The following is a 15,847-nucleotide window of genomic DNA, read 5'->3' on the forward strand; positions in this document are numbered from 1 at the left end:
ATTAAAAGGTGAGGCAGTATTAGCATGTTAGTTGCATGTGTGGCTATGAGATACATACTCCAAAGCTTAGATTCCAGCTCAGGGAAAAAAACATGTACATATGCAATGCAAATATGATAATACCATTCGTAAATAACAGAACACCAAAAAAAACAATTAAATATGTATCTGAACTGCATCAGCAACAGCAAGATTAGCTGATCTTTTGCTGACTCAGAAATTTAATGAACTTCTGAGTGGTTATATAGTTGAATAGTTTCTTTCTCAATGGTGTTTTCTTTGCTTTGTTATAAGATTTTTCCCTTTCCTGTTGTACCAAGCAGTGAGAAACCATGTGCCTTTTTCTAGGTCATAAGTCCAGAGAATGTGAGAGCTCAGATCCACAGTTCTGTATCTCAAGTCTGGAACAAAGGTATAGTAGAATTTATCTGATCAGAGTTGCTATTAAAAAAATAAATAAATAAAATAAAACAAAATAAAATAATAAATAAAATAAAATAAAATAAAATAAAATAAAATAAAATAAAAAATAAATAAAATGAATTTATGCTAGTTTTCAAGCATAAAGTATGTCTAGTATGTCTATGCTAGTTTTGCACATAAATTGTTTTTCATGCCACAGACACCATATAAGCCGTGAGTCCTATTTCTAATTGAATGCAACATTCGAAAGGAAATCTTTACACTTTTTAGTCTGAAATACCAATGCAGTAGATATAAGTAATGAATTCTTAAGGTATTAGGCACTGGGTGTGACAGGTCAAACATGTAATAGACCTAGACTATTGCAGCAATATGCTGTCATCTGGTTTATTGTAATTGACTGCATTTCAAAGAAACGTCACTCTAAGCAACAACATGATCTGATTAAGCATCTTGGGTGACTAGTCCCTTCTTGCAGCTCCACTTACAGCTTTGATTCTGACTTGTTGTTTTGCTACTTTTTAGGGTTAGGAAATTAGTTACATTTGAGTTTATCATTAAATACAGGCTATAAAGCAATGTTAAGCTTAAAATGGGAGAAATGTTTTTTACTAAACTGGGGAAATGTTCTCTACTAAAAGAATCCTCACTTTACAATGAAGAAAACATTGAATTTGTGCCCCTAAATTTTCAGGGTTTATTAGCTCCCATATTAGTGGAGATATCATCTGTGATAAAGGAATAAATATTTAGTTTATAGGTAAATTATGCTGTAATGTCTTGGTAACTTAAATCTGATTTTCAGAAAAACATGCTTTCCATCTAGGCACTAAACAAAGGTTTGACTTTCAAAAGCATCTGGTATCTTATGACTGCCAGTGAGGCACCTGTGGCCAGATTTTCAAGTTCATAACAGTGCAGTTGTTGAAAAACTGGTCCATGTTGACAAACTGTATGGTCAAAGCCAGGCACATACTACTTAATTCAGTAGACTTGCTTGGGATCTACAGTGAGATTAGATTCTAATTCTTCATGTTTATGTTGTATAATTGCACTTAAATACCTCCTCTCCCTCCCCCCTACATGACTAACAAAAAGGAAAATAAAAATTAATTCCTATGAGGAAGTGGAGCTTATGGAGATTTTTTTTTTTTTTTTGAATTTGTTTTGAACTGGATTTTTCACTATTAAAAAGGGACAAGCCTTGAAACCTTTCTACAATTTGTGCTTAGCAGTCCCTCTCTGATTGTTCTGTGTGATCCTCTGATGTCTAATAATACAGTAGTCTTTTCTCCACCAAGTTTCTTAACTATCACTTTTTACATGGCTGAATCTTTTCATAAAACTTGCAGGATCCTATCAAATCTGAGATTTCTGTCCCTGCATTGAATTGAATTGAGCTGAAATGGTTATGGATTCACAAAACAGTGGCAAAAATGGACAGTTATAGACAGAATTAGGCACTGTACAACATGATTGTATGTGCCTTTTTTCCTAAGGAAATCAGGCTAAAACCACCAACAATAAAAATGCTATGCAGTTCTCTAGTAACCAGTTATTTAGTACAGCAGAGTACAGTGTGTTTATCATTTCTAAAAATATATGAAAATATTCTGAAATGGAAGAGTTTTTCTTGCTTCACCATTTATTACTCATGACATGAACTCCTTGGCCTGGACTCTGTTATTTTGCTTTTCTATCCCAGTGTGCAGAACTTTTCTTTACTGTCATGTAGAACATTTTCATTGGTGACATGCAATGTTAGTGAAATGATCCATATTAATTAGTCCAGGGGATTTAATGAGAAACTAGGAGAAAAAGTGACATGTCTTAACCTGAAAGTTGTTATTCTTTTCCCAGTCTACCTCTACAGGAATAAGTCTTATGTGGCCCTGTCATCTACTACTGTTTCTGCCTTGGTTTTGGAGGCATTACTGCAAGCACTTCTCTACAATGGGTCTCCCTAAAACACAACTTGGGCCACAGGAGACCAGTTAATAAGCCTGTGCCTTATTGACTGAGTTAGTAGGCTTGCATACTAAAGCCAAATTTGTTTTCCTTTCCTTGAGGTCACCTGGCACCTTTTCTCTGTGGGAATGGAGTGAATCTTCCCTGCAGAGAGCAGCAGATTCTGCTGTGGATGAAAGAGGTTTACTAGTGACAGAGTGAAAATGGTATAAACACACACACAAAAAAAGTTTGTTTAAGGAACTGACTTTGCATAATGTAATCTAGCAACTAACCAAACTAAACAACTTTAGTTTCAGAAAGGAAATGTTTCCATGTCACAAAAGATACTTTGTGGGTCCTTCCCTAGGGCTCAAGTTTCAACACACTTCTATTTCAGGAGAGAAAGAGATTTTTCTTTACCGCTGTCAGAGACCTTCCTCCAAGTTCCTTTTGGCAAATATATGCTCCCAATTCAGGAAAGCTCTTGCTCTGGTATTTCTCAGTTCCAATTTTCCAGTTACCTCTTCACATTAATATTTTGTTTAGATGATTCTCTTTAAAGTTTTCGTTTCACTAGAAAACAAACAAGCAAACAAATAAAACCACACCTCTTTTAAAATAATGTAATAATAAAATCATTACTTTTCATTAATATAAGGGCATGGCATACTTATTCTTTCACTAAGATTAGTATTAGAGAAAAAACAATGATTTCTTGATTTCCCTCCAGTTGTTGATATATGTAAAACAGATAAACTGTATTTTCACCTAGACTTCATGATTTATTTATTTATAAACAAATTAAGTTCTTCTTCAGCTCACAATGCATAACTTTTTTTTTTTTCCCAGAGTACAAGCAGATATAATAAACATAGATATGTCTTTTGCTGCTCAATATATTTTCCTTCCTAACTTCTATGCTGTGCAGTGTTGTTTCAGTTTGACCTATTACCTTCAGCCATTTCAGTATACATTTCTGCTGCGAACTCCAGCTGTTTGGCTGTTATTTCCCATACAGTAATGATGCCATCGATTCTATGTTATTTAAAACACAATGAAACAGATTTTTCTTTTAAACAAGTCTTCACTTTGACTGAAGTCTAAAACATGTCCTGCTCAGAGCTGCTTTGAGAGCTGTCTTTCTGAGGCTTAACATTGCACAAGACTGTATCCTGCCCTTCAGAAACCAGGTAAAGACTTTCTCATTGCTTTGGGTCACTGTTTATCACGAAAGGTGGTTTTGCCTGCTTGGGTGGAGTATTCATTAGTGTTTGTATAGCCTGCATTGTATTAGACACTTTTGTTAGTGTAAGTAATGTCCCTTAGGAATGTGATTTTTGGCAATGTTTGATACTGGCAACAGCCCTAACATGGACACAGAGCTGGCAGCATCAGTGCTTTTGCTGGTATAGATTATACTCAGGGTTCTGGAATTACTAAAAATAGCCCAAACTGCTTCTGCCAGTATAGCTATGCTATCAAACATTTTCTAGCATAGACCTTGCAGAAAACCATTTCTTACCCCTACACATTGGTTATTAAATATTCTTTCACTGGGAGTTAGTCACACTCAAGCTGTTACCCCATATGTAAACATCTTTGGCCAGGATAATCTCTGTCATGAATGCTTTTCTGCCACTGATGGGAGGAGAAAAAAAGTCTGTATTTGATCACGTGTGAGTAGCTTATTTATACACGGAATGGCCTGACATTGTCCTATTATTATTATTATTATTATTAAAATTTAAACACTCATACATGTGTACAGATAATATTGTAGTGGCCACAGCTAGTTTTCATGAAAATCATCATGCAGGTAACTGTCATGTAGTTTGGGATTTATAATGCCTTTTTTCTAGTGGTACAACGAACGCAAGCTTCATATTTACTTTCTCATGAGCTTTAGAAACAACTCAAACAAATAGGATGAGAACAATATGTAATGTACGTTGAAACCCTGGTGTTCATCATTCTTCTAAGAAGAACTGCAGCAAAACTGAGATCAGTCCAAAAAAAAAAGATAGTCTGCTTTCTGCCCAGCTATCCAGTATTTTGAAAACAAAATTTGTTTACAGACAGAACTGAACACTTTAACCCTGTAATCATTGCTGGGCTTAGCCATCAAAATATGCAATTATTTAAACAAACAAACAAATAGGAAAAATCAGTGAGATGGAAAGCATATACTGTAATCAAATAAGAAGTGAAGACGTGGCTGCCGCATCCCATATACGTTATGTTACATCAAGCCAGAACACAACTGTTTACACTTCCAAGCTTTCCAGGATCCTGCCACCACTACCAGTAAGGTTGCAAAAAGCCAAAGGATGTGGTTTGGTGGCAATCACACATGTCTAAAGGGAAGTAAGTATCCCATGATGTTGCTTGTGCCCCAGAGTTGGCAGCCTAAGCTGCTGCTGAACCGTTCTTCTGCCCTTGCTACACTAGTCAATGTTTTCACGTCAACTGACCCCTCATGTTCAACTTTCATGTGGGGCTTCCTATGCCTCAAATATATTCCTATACTTTCCTATACCATGCATTCTCAGCTTCCTAACTTTCCATCTCAAAATTAACATAATAAGCCCCACTTCTTTCCCAAAATATTATTTCAAATTCCATTGATTTCAGTGACAAAAACATATCTGAGAAGTGGATTGAGCTTAGCAAACAAACACACAAACAAACAATAAAGTGAGAAATATATTGCCAAATGAGCCTGTGAACATCTGCTATTGCTTTTGTCTCCGTGTACAGCATGTGGGTTCCCTCTCTACGCAAACAGTGTGGTTAATTAAACACACAAAATTGCTTACTAACTGTCCACATAATACTTAGCATTCCTAAAACCTAACAGTCTAAATGTGTTTTGTGGAAGACTTTGCTATGAAAATGAGTCAAGCTGCGGAAGACTACAGTGTCTCATCAAATATGTTCAAAGAAAAGTTGCAGCAGGTTACTATGGTCTGAAAAAGGAAGCAGATGGGTAAGATCTTTTTCTGGAGAGGTAATAGGGTTGCAATGTTGTTTTTTAAACACCTACCTTAGATGCCTTTAAGGTAAACTCAATTATGTAACATGACAGAAGTAGAAGACTTTAATAAAAATGTGAGAACTGATCATTGGTCACCCTTGCACATAATACCCAGATAAACTCTGGTAATACTCAAGCCCTATTCTGAAGCCCAGAGGTGAACTGGAATTCAGTAGGTGCATTATGTGGGTCAGCAGGATCCCACAAAGCTACAGGTACAGATATCCTCTATAGTAATTTCCTAGCTGAGAATCATATTAGATTGACTAAGGTTTGATTCATTCTTATGAAAAGAGAAGCTAAAAATAATCAGCCTAAACTTAACTCTTCCATTTAAGGTAAAATACCATTAATGTTTTTTTAAATTGATCTTTGAATCAAAAGAATGGATTGTCAAAAACATCTGGCTCTAAAAATGTTTCTACTAGGAACCAAAATTTCTTCTTTTAGCTAATAGTCTACCCAGAGAAATGAAGTCAGGTATTTTAGCTAAGTAGAAATTGTAAAGAACAATCTAAAATAATAGAAAAAGTTTAGAAATTTAGAGTTTAAGATACCAATATCTTCATTTCTAATTAAACGATATTAGTATAAAATGAGCTTCAACTGATTTGGGTGTGCCATTCTCATCAGTATTAGAGATACATGATAGACAGTTCCTACACACACACAAATGTGTGTATACATATATATATAACAAAAATTTAATATTTGCTTTCTCAACAGCTCCAAGTAAGACACCAAACATCCCTGGAAATGTTTCCCATATCCTTCTTGTGTCTAATGGAAATTTATCTGAGCTACATATTCTATTTCCAGACCTTGAGTTTCTAAACTAGATCTGTATATCTTTACAGAAGCAGCAGAAATAAAAATCAATTAAGTTTTATGTAATAGTTTTAGTACAAAGTGAATATCCTTGCTGTGTTGATCAGTAGTACTGCTCTGACCTCCTGCCTCTAAGAGGACAACTGAGCGCTCTCAACAGCATATCTAGTCAATTAGAGCAGTTAGAGATGGGGCATCTCTTTTTTTCACCTCTATCACAGTCAACACCTCAGTTTGTTGTATGAAATAGAAGAGGTTCCCACCTTAAAACCCCCCAAAATCAGGTAGGAAAAGCTGTTTTCTCGATTAAGGGGTGCGGGAGAAAGTGCTGCATTCTCTGAAGGAATTGAAATGTTGTAGGTTCTGAAATGGCTTGACCCTTTAGTAGAAATGATGTCGGCACCCTTCCTGATAATACTTTTCCCCTTCATTTTTCCCAGATGAAACTATTTGCTGAGTTTGACCCCACTTTGCTACAATGTTCCTCACTGAACAAAACCACACATGTTGGCAAATAATAATGTGTTTGTTGGAAATTGCCCTCCAGTACTGACATCTTCTCCTCAATAAAGAAAAAAAAAAAAAAGGATTTTGCTTTTCTCCACCTTTTTTTATCCTGTTGGCTTACACTTCAGCTTTTTGGAGGCAGGCTTAGAAAGTATATACTTATCAAGGAGAGCTTCAGCTGTGAATCTTAAATGCCACAAAAACACTGCTAGCAAATAAAAACAGGATAGGAAAATCATCTCTTCTCCAATTCCCCCGTGACAACCCTGCTTCAAAGGTCACTTATCTTATCTCTCCGTGGTTATGATCTTTGTCCCTCTAATCCTACAAAATGCTGAAATGAATATTGCAGCACCTGCAAATGTTTAGGAAAACTTACTGTTTCTTCAAGGTCACAGAGCCTAAAAGGAAATATTTACCCTTGAATGTCTCTGCCTCACCTCAAAGGTAGATATCTTCTCAGGCCATTGCCACCCCTTGTTCATTTGCTTCCTCACACCCATTTGTCTGATTACCTTACATGCAGAGAGATGCCCAAACCGGTCCTACAGGTTCATGCGATTTTGGTCACTGTGTTCATTGCCTGTAAATCTAATTATTTCTAGCCTCAAATTTTATCAGAAAGCCATCCTATGTCCCCCTCCCAGGGTGTTCCACAGACCTGTAATGTGACATGAAAGTACAAAACCTTAACCATTTTCTAATGTCTTATAAGGAACGCACATTTCCTTTTTCTTTTCCATGTGTACCTATCTCTCCTCCCCAAGGCGAAACTCCCACACCACCTCTCCAGGTTTCAGGTGTAATCATAAACTAGCTGAAGGCAATTATGGGTAATGTAGTTCCTTCACTTGCTGCCATGTGTTTGCACAAGTGGTGTCGGGTACCTGCTAGACTGCAAATTCCAGCAGGCGCTGCTCAGCACCCCTGAGACAGGCACACGCCAGGTGTGCTCTCAGCAGCTAACCAAGCCCTCAGCACGCTAGAATTTTTCAAAGCTGGAGCAAAAAATAGGTGCTCATTCAACAGTGCTGATGTCCTGAGCCACGGCTTAATTTGGATCTAGGAGAAGGCTTGTTGTTTCCAGAATGGTGAGTTTGCTTTTCATTTTTTCTTTCAATATTTCTTTTTGTTATTGCTTCTGTTTAAAATACTTTGGAGGGTCTGAAAGACTGCAGTAATTATTAACCTGGTACTAATGCTGCAGTCTGTTGCCTTGTTTCTGGACATAGCTAGTGTCAGGTACCTCTGGAGAAGGTGCAGAACCTGTGTACGTTTTGTGTTGTGTGATATTGTACCCTAGGATGGTCTGGGATGTTTGGAGGAGGGCACCGTACTGGCTAAGTGCCGGTCATTGCCTTTCCTGGGAGCATAAAAAATGGTGAACCTCTTACAACTTTAAATCAACTGATTTTAAGCTGGTCTTCTGTGTCTTTCTTCTTTTGTGAAATAAGACACGGCTGGTGGGTGGGTGTGCATGTGTAGTGCTTTTATTTACTAATTTATTTTGCTGTTGCCATTCAGTTCTGTTTTTCTTTAAGCATTATATGAACTGAAGTATTACTGTTAATGTATGCAGAAGTTGGACTGGCCCCTAGCTTTGTGAGTTAGAGATCTGGAACATGCAAAAGGGTACTGAACACCACATCACCATCCTCTCTGTTAACAAGGCAGCAATTAGAAATCAGAAAAATAGAGTTTAAATAGCACATATACTCCTGACCTTTAACATATGCGTACTATATTAAAAGGATCATTGAAAGGTAATATCTCTAGGCTAAATGTAGTCAAATGCTGACAGACCTTGAACAAACTCTATTTATGGCTAAAAAATGACAAGGAGAACTGGCTAGTCTGTTTAAAAAGAAAAATACTCCCCCCTCTCCCCCCCATAATAAACAAACCCAACAATACATTTAAATGAAAGACAAGGGAGAAACAGTTCTTGTTCTCTTCCCACCTGCTGTTGCTACTCCTCTAATAACACCTCTGCATTGATACAGATTTCTTTTTTAAGGGAGACTGCTCAAAATCTTAAGAACTTGAGAATAATTTCTGGCTGCCTTCACTATGAAATGGCAGTAGGTATCCTCCTAAGTAAGGGAGGGAAGGGATCATTATTACCGGGTAGATCTTGGAGAGGCACATTACCACATTGGCAACACTGTCCCTAGCCTAAAACCATGTATTTGACAGAGGTTAACGTGAAACACCCCAATGCAGAACTTACACATTGAAATTAGTTGCACAGTGTCTGTGTTGGTGGGTGATATACAAGGGGCTTTACAGCACAAGTGCAAGCTGGGTATTGTCTTCCTGGAAGCCATAAAATAGTGTTTACCTTGGGTACATTAAAAACAAGGAATATCTATAGTCATATCCACTAAACTATTTATTGCAACGATATCCTCTGGGAATGTGTTTAACAAGCTAATTATATGTTGCAGTAGAAGGCTTATTGAGTATTAACATGTTTGGTTTAAAATGTTCCTCTTCCTGCCTCTCTCTCTCCCCCCTCCCATCTCCCCCTGCCTCTGCACATTCTCCCCACCCCCTTACAAGAATGTTCAATTGGGTTCAGTTGGACTCTTTGCTGTTATTCAGCTTCCTTTTAATTCTTGATCATAGTGACTTTCAACTTGTGGCCAAAGAATATCTGTTTGGTGGACTGTATCTGAAGGGTTTCTATGAAGGTATCCTGTGGAAGGAAAAATTTTGAAATTCACTATGTCTCAAGTCAGATGCCTTTGCTTTCTCTTTTCCACAGAAGATAAACTCAAACTTCTTAAGAAACCACTCATGTTCATGCTGTTGTAAACTTTGTCATGAGTCCCTGCAGGGGAAGTTCACTCTTGAAAAACGAATGCAAAATAAGTGGATGAAACACCAAAACACATACAGTGGAGGAATATAAGTCGTGCTAATGTAAAAGCCAGAAGTCTGAATTCAAAGAACTGATCAGTCAACCCAATCTGATCGTCACTGAAGGATCTCCTGTATGAATAACTGAGCTCTCTGGCAATGGCAGCTGAGGTATGCCAGACTTCTGCACCACAAATTCTATTTGGTGTACTTGAATGAAAAACAAAACAAAAATATATATATAGAATAAGCATAACTCTGCCTGGAACTGTAGGAAAAGAGAGAGGCTCTTCTAAGTTACCTCCCAGATCCCATGATGGGAAATGGAATGTGGTTGGAGAGGCAAAAAGGAGCTATGTCAACAATATCCCTTTCCTGATATTTCCATGCTCTGCTGCTACCACAATAAGCTTACTCTAATTTGACCTTACATCTTTATAATTTCTACTTCTTGTGTGCAAGCCTTCTCCACTCATGCCTTACTCTCTTTCTTGAATTCTTTTCAGCCCTTCTTCTTCTACTCTGTATTATCAGTAGACAGTTATCTCAGAAACTGAACTCCAGAGTAAAGTTGAGGCCATGTACTAATATAAAACATATATATGTTGGTTTTGTAATATTTTCCCATATTTTCATCTGTTTCTAAGTATAACCCAGTATCTTATCTGCTTTCTTGGTATCTCTGGACTTCAAGAAAACATCCTTATTAAACGGTCCAGGATCATGCTTAAACTTTTCCTAAGAAACTACAGTTAGTTCAAAACTCAATCTACATGAATAATTTTAAATGGCTCCTCCAAAAATGCTTCCTTATGTTCTTATATGCAGCAAGATTAATCTCACATTATCCAGTTTATTTAGATTTCTGGTAGTTATTTATATTCTGTCGTAGCATTAGTAACTGAAGTAAATTCATTTACTTATTTATTGTGAGCAAATGCTTTTACTTCACTTTTCACGGACCTTACCTTCCCACTCTCAAGAACTTTATTTAAAGTGCCTGCTATGTGAGCATAGGTACTGATGTACCTGCGAAGGAGTGTTAGCAAAGTTGAATGAGGGTTTTGAACTACTAAAAACTTCAGCAAATTGAAACAAAGTCTTATAGCTTGCAACAAGTGATGTTTTGGATTCTTGGTGATGGGGAAGAAAGGCTTTTAGATTTGGATGTGTAGAGAGGAGTCCCTTTCCTGCATGAATGACCTTCACTGTTTGAGACAGTCTGCTCAGGAGGAAGCCAGCTGATAACGTGGTTGAAAGTTGCGTTATGTAGCTTTGGGTGCTGCCTCCCTCCTACTTTGTGGGTGAGTGAAGGATGGATTGCACTGGAAACCCAGTGAATATTCTGGCAGCCTAGAAGAGGCTTTTCTAAACCTTATGCTCTTGTGATATGTACTTACAAAAGACTCTGGATGACAGTTATTGGAACCCTAAATGTAAACAGTTGAATCATCCATTTTCTTTAGCTTGCTCAATGGGAAAAAGACCTCTTTAAGTTATCAGAGGAGCTCTGTGAATCCAAGTATTTAATAATCTTTGTATTCCTCTTTACAACATACCTGTGAGATGGGGAACTGCCATTTTACTTTCGGTAAAGTCTTGCTTTACATTTAAGTTGCTCTAATGGCTACCTGCTGTTGAATGGCATAGTCCCACTTCTTGCACCTTGCCATTACTTCCCATAGACCAGCACAGGTGAACACTGACTCATCAGTGCCTGGGCCAGCTCACTCTAAGACCAGATAAGTACCAGTGTTGATGCAAAGGAGGAGTAGGACTGCTGTTTTCTGGAGCAGCCAGACAGATGGCATCCCCAAGAGCAGGCTTAGCCTTAATCACAGTGCTGGATGAACTTGTCTCTTGCCTAATGTATTTAAAAACTTGGGGGATTTGACACTAGCTCTTATCCCAAGCGTGTTCTGAATGAATTCTCTAATGTTTCTCTTTCTCTGGAAGCATATAATACTTATCTGTTTTAAGTGGGAGCTCACAATTATGTAACTTAATTCTAAAATATTGGTTCTTACTTTAATTTGCATTGACCTCTAGTTAAAAAGTAATGGTATTAATTCAGTTTGCACATTAATTTCTAGTCCAAACTGCCAACAAAATTGCTTGTCTGTTGTGCCAGTCCTCTTGCCATCACAACAAAGCAAAAAACTCCCTGCCTATTGGCTGTATCACAGAGCATTCAAGTAATGACTTGATGAGTTGTTGGAGTTCCCACCTGAACTTAGGTCTGTCAAGAACAAAAATATCACCAGTAGACTCAAAGCTTTTGACCTATTGCTGGAAGATCCTACACCTTATTTCAATCCTATAACCTAATTGGGATCAAACCTTGGGTATGTATTTACAAGGAAAAGAAACTGTATTTCTACATACGGTAAGCTGCGTAATTAAAAGGAAATGACTGCCTGAAATAACTAGGGGGAGGGGTGAGGCAGCTGGCAAGACTTTTAGGTGATTTGTTTTTATTCATAGGTGATCTCATGCAATAGCAACTCTGAGCCCTGGGGTAAAGCCTGCAATTCAATGATCATCTTTTTGAATTCCCTCACTTTGATCCACTAGCCCTAATTTAACAGATCCTCTCTAAAGGTGGGGGATGCGATACAGCAAGGAAACAAGAACTCTCAGTTTATTCATAGTACTGTCCTAATTTCTGCAGCATAAATTGTCACCTGTTGCTCCGTGTGAAATTATAGTGCCATGAAACTGAGTAATAGCTGTTTGTTCTTCTGCTCAGTGCGTGCATGCGTGCTTCCCTCTCTTTGTTGTTGTTGGCTTTCCATTTGAAATTTGGTCTGTTTAATTTGCTTCCCGTAAACTGTATACAACTATCAAGTGAAATGAGCAATGTGACAAATACATTTGTAAAAATGCATTAGCTTTCCAAGGCAACATCTAACAATTACCAGCAGAAGCAGCTGAGAACTGAGGGTGGGAGTGTGGAACAGCTAAGCACAACCCAAAACAAATCCCTTGGCTTTCCATGCCTATGACAAACTACAAGCTGGCAAGGGGAGAAGCTGCCCAGTCCTTCAGCTAGATGGTACATAGGCCATGGATTACACTAATTGAACAAGCCCCAGTGTTAAACTCCATATAGCTATATGGACTGTGGGAGAAGCCAGCTTGGCTTTCCCAGTAGGATAACAGCTTATTTATTTATTTATTTATTTATTTATTGGTGTGCTCAGAAGCATCTGAGGGGGCTGCATGAATCTAATTGTAAATTGTAATCAACCTAACATATGATCATAATTTCTTTATCTGATCCATGGAGAACAAAAGGTGCATACAGTGGCTCCTGCATTACCTGTGCTCTGGCAGGCAACAAGGCACTTACTGCTCTGCCAGCTGGATCCCTCCCACAGTGACTTGCTAGGCTTGTACCATCAGGTGTCTACTAATGTGGCTGCTGAGCAGAGAAGTGCTGCTAATCCGGAAAATATGTAAGAGTCCTTTGCACCTTGGAATTCCCCAGTGTGTTCTTAACAGTTGTGATTGTACACCAGTCACAAAACACACAGTCAGGAGGTACTGTGTACACTACTGGTGTGCTCCCCAGAAAACTTTTTTTTTTTTTTCCTTGAGAGCCTTCTTGCCTTCATGTTGTGTATTATACAAGAAACATAAGGGCAATTTGCTTGAAGGCTGAGCTTTAAGTGTGTGTTTTGTTTTGTTTGTTTGTTTGTTTTTGTTTTTTAAAGTGATAACATTTCAGACTTCTAAGTCTGGCTACTGGTCAGTTGTTTTACCAGATAAATGAAAACATGGAAGAGAGGAAAAAAAAAACAATGGTGTGTGTGTATTTATCTACACATATAAGTAATTTTCTGCCAACTGTTATATGTAACTACCATTTACTTGTATGCAGTTTTGATAGGTGACTTCTCTTCATAGCTCAAAAGTGAGGCCAAACCTAGCCATGCCAAAAGCTCTCAGGAGGTGTTACGAATACTTGCATTGTTCTTAAGTTAATTGTGTTCTCAGGGTGTGAATGCTTTGGGATAGAGAAGGACTCTTGTGGTATTTATGCAGTGACTGTTAAAGCCCTGATCATAGTGGCAGTTTTTTTTCCCAAGGCACTCAAACATCCTGTGCTCTGTCACTGGTTTCCTGTGTGGTCTGGGACAAGTTGTTTGGAGACAGATTTTTTAAGGGGCTTAGTGCTTGTTTACGCAGTTCTTACGGTAGGAGTGGAAGACACAGGAATGTGGCTATCAATCTATTTGTGTTTTAGTTTTACATTTGTAAACTGGTCTATCTCCATTTCCCCCATCCCTATCCTTGCCCTTTCTTGGCTTGTGTATTAAACAATCAGCTCCTTGTGACCAGGATGTGCTTGCTATGTATTTGTACAAAGCTTAGCAGAGGGATGCTGTTGCAGTTAGGCCTGCCAAAATATAAATGAAAAAGTAGAACAAAACCGTAGTTTGAATCCCACAATAATGTAAACATCAGCTCAGGGTCTCAAGATTGGATGTGTCTAATAATTTCAATTCAATAAAAATGTATTTAGCTTGGCACAATAATAGCTAGGTGAAAGTCTGTGGCCTTGATTCTGCATAGGGAGAAGTAAAGATACTTGTTTTGTTCTTTTGGCTTTGAAATCCTTGAATAAATCAAATCTAGACATTCTGAAATAAAAGTGGCAGCTGCCAGCTTTTGAACTTCTATGCCTGTTGCCCTCAAATCTATGTCTCAAGCCCCATTCCTCTTGGGACAGATAAGTCTGGGAGGCTGAACTGCCTACACCTTTCTTGGGTGGCAAATTGACCCTCTCCTAACAAGGAGAAAGTGGAGCAAAAGCTCACTTGCTTTCCCTCCAGGCAAATCTTTGTATGGATTACACTTAAAGCTCACTTAAAGCTGTTTTTTTTTTTTTTAAAAAAAAAAAAACAAAAAACATTAATCTCTAATAAATATTAAGACAAAAGTATTTGTGTGGACATTAGTGATTCAGCATACTGAATGATGATGACAGCCATTGAGCTAGCTTTGTAAAAACTTGCTAAAATCAGTAGTGTGAGGTGAATTTAATGATCTCACCTAAATAACGTAATCAGACAACTTTGAAACAGAACAAACTGTTCAGTTACGTTTGTCAAGGCAGTTTGGGCATATAGTCATGGTGTGAAGCTGAGCACAATCTGCTGTTGTTCTGCAAATCATAACTTGCAGCTAACTTAACAAATGTCTTCTTGTGTTGTTACTGATGAACTACTGACTGATACTTCTTTTTTTGGTGGGTGTGGATGGCTACACAACAGCTAGTAGAAAAACACTACAGTATATAAAGTTTTTTTTATACCACAATTAATTGAGATTTTGAGCAAAATTTTGCACATTTCTGCTTATTGCAGACTAAGTTACTATACAAATAAAACCCTAGGCTGAGATGTTAGTAGCTGACCTAAACCAAGCTAATGCCTAGGCAACATTTGGGCAATGCACCTCTGCAAATACTTGTGTAATTACAGTTTAGATGAAGCTGCGGAAGCAGTCTCTATCTCCTTGGAGTTTTATTTTCATACCTTCTACTCTTCTTGCTCTCTGTAATAGACTGCTCTCAGCTGGAGAATCCTATGTTCTGCAAATTTCTGCTTTGCATCATCAATGACTTGAAACACAGAAGGATTACCATAAGAAGGAGACTGAAAATCTCATGTGATAAATTGCACAATCAGGATTACTTGCATCTGTGGCAAAGAGATGTGACAGGAGTCTCCTGTAACAACAGCCAAGGAAAAAAACTTCTTCAGCAAAGTAAATTGCCATCACACAGCAAGGTGTGTTTGGTTTGAAGTTGATAAATTAAATGTTCAAGTGATATCTGCATGTTTTGACACTTGTATGCTTTAATCAAGGAACCCCTGACAGTAATGATAAGGATACATGTATAATGATAGAAGTGAATTGTTTGATATGAAGTATTTCAGCTGCATTGTACATGTGTTCTGTATGTTTGTTTCTATAGAAAAGGTATAAAGTATGAGATTTCATTTAAAAAAGTGTAATTTCACATATATGAATCTACAGTATTTCACATAACACATTTTGAACTCTTATTATTTGGAGCAGTAGGAGCAGGTTAAGGGGGCAAAACTCCAGAGTTTCTACAATGAGGTGAGATGGGTAAGGAAATGTTTGATCATCAAAGGCAGCAACTTCACAGAAAGGCTGTGAAGTCTTCCTTCTACAAGTGGAGCAAGGACAGTAAGCTTAAAGATGATT

The 15,847-nt window shown here is 37.7% G+C and overlaps 1 protein-coding gene across 1 annotated transcript in view; it reads left to right on the top strand.

Annotated features, from left to right (window-relative positions):
- The first annotated feature begins 7,549 nt into the window (after positions 1-7,549).
- The window catches only part of MACC1 (MET transcriptional regulator MACC1), a 33,691-nt gene continuing 25,393 nt past the window's right edge, over positions 7,550-15,847 (top strand). The window contains exon 1 of the mRNA XM_005020511.6: positions 7,550-7,833. Coding sequence (XP_005020568.3) covers positions 7,831-7,833 — 3 coding nt within the window. The 5' untranslated portion in view covers positions 7,550-7,830. The remainder of the gene's footprint in view (positions 7,834-15,847) is intronic.

This window comes from Anas platyrhynchos, chromosome 2 (assembly GCF_047663525.1).
Source record: "Anas platyrhynchos isolate ZD024472 breed Pekin duck chromosome 2, IASCAAS_PekinDuck_T2T, whole genome shotgun sequence".
NCBI lineage: Eukaryota > Metazoa > Chordata > Aves > Anseriformes > Anatidae > Anas > Anas platyrhynchos.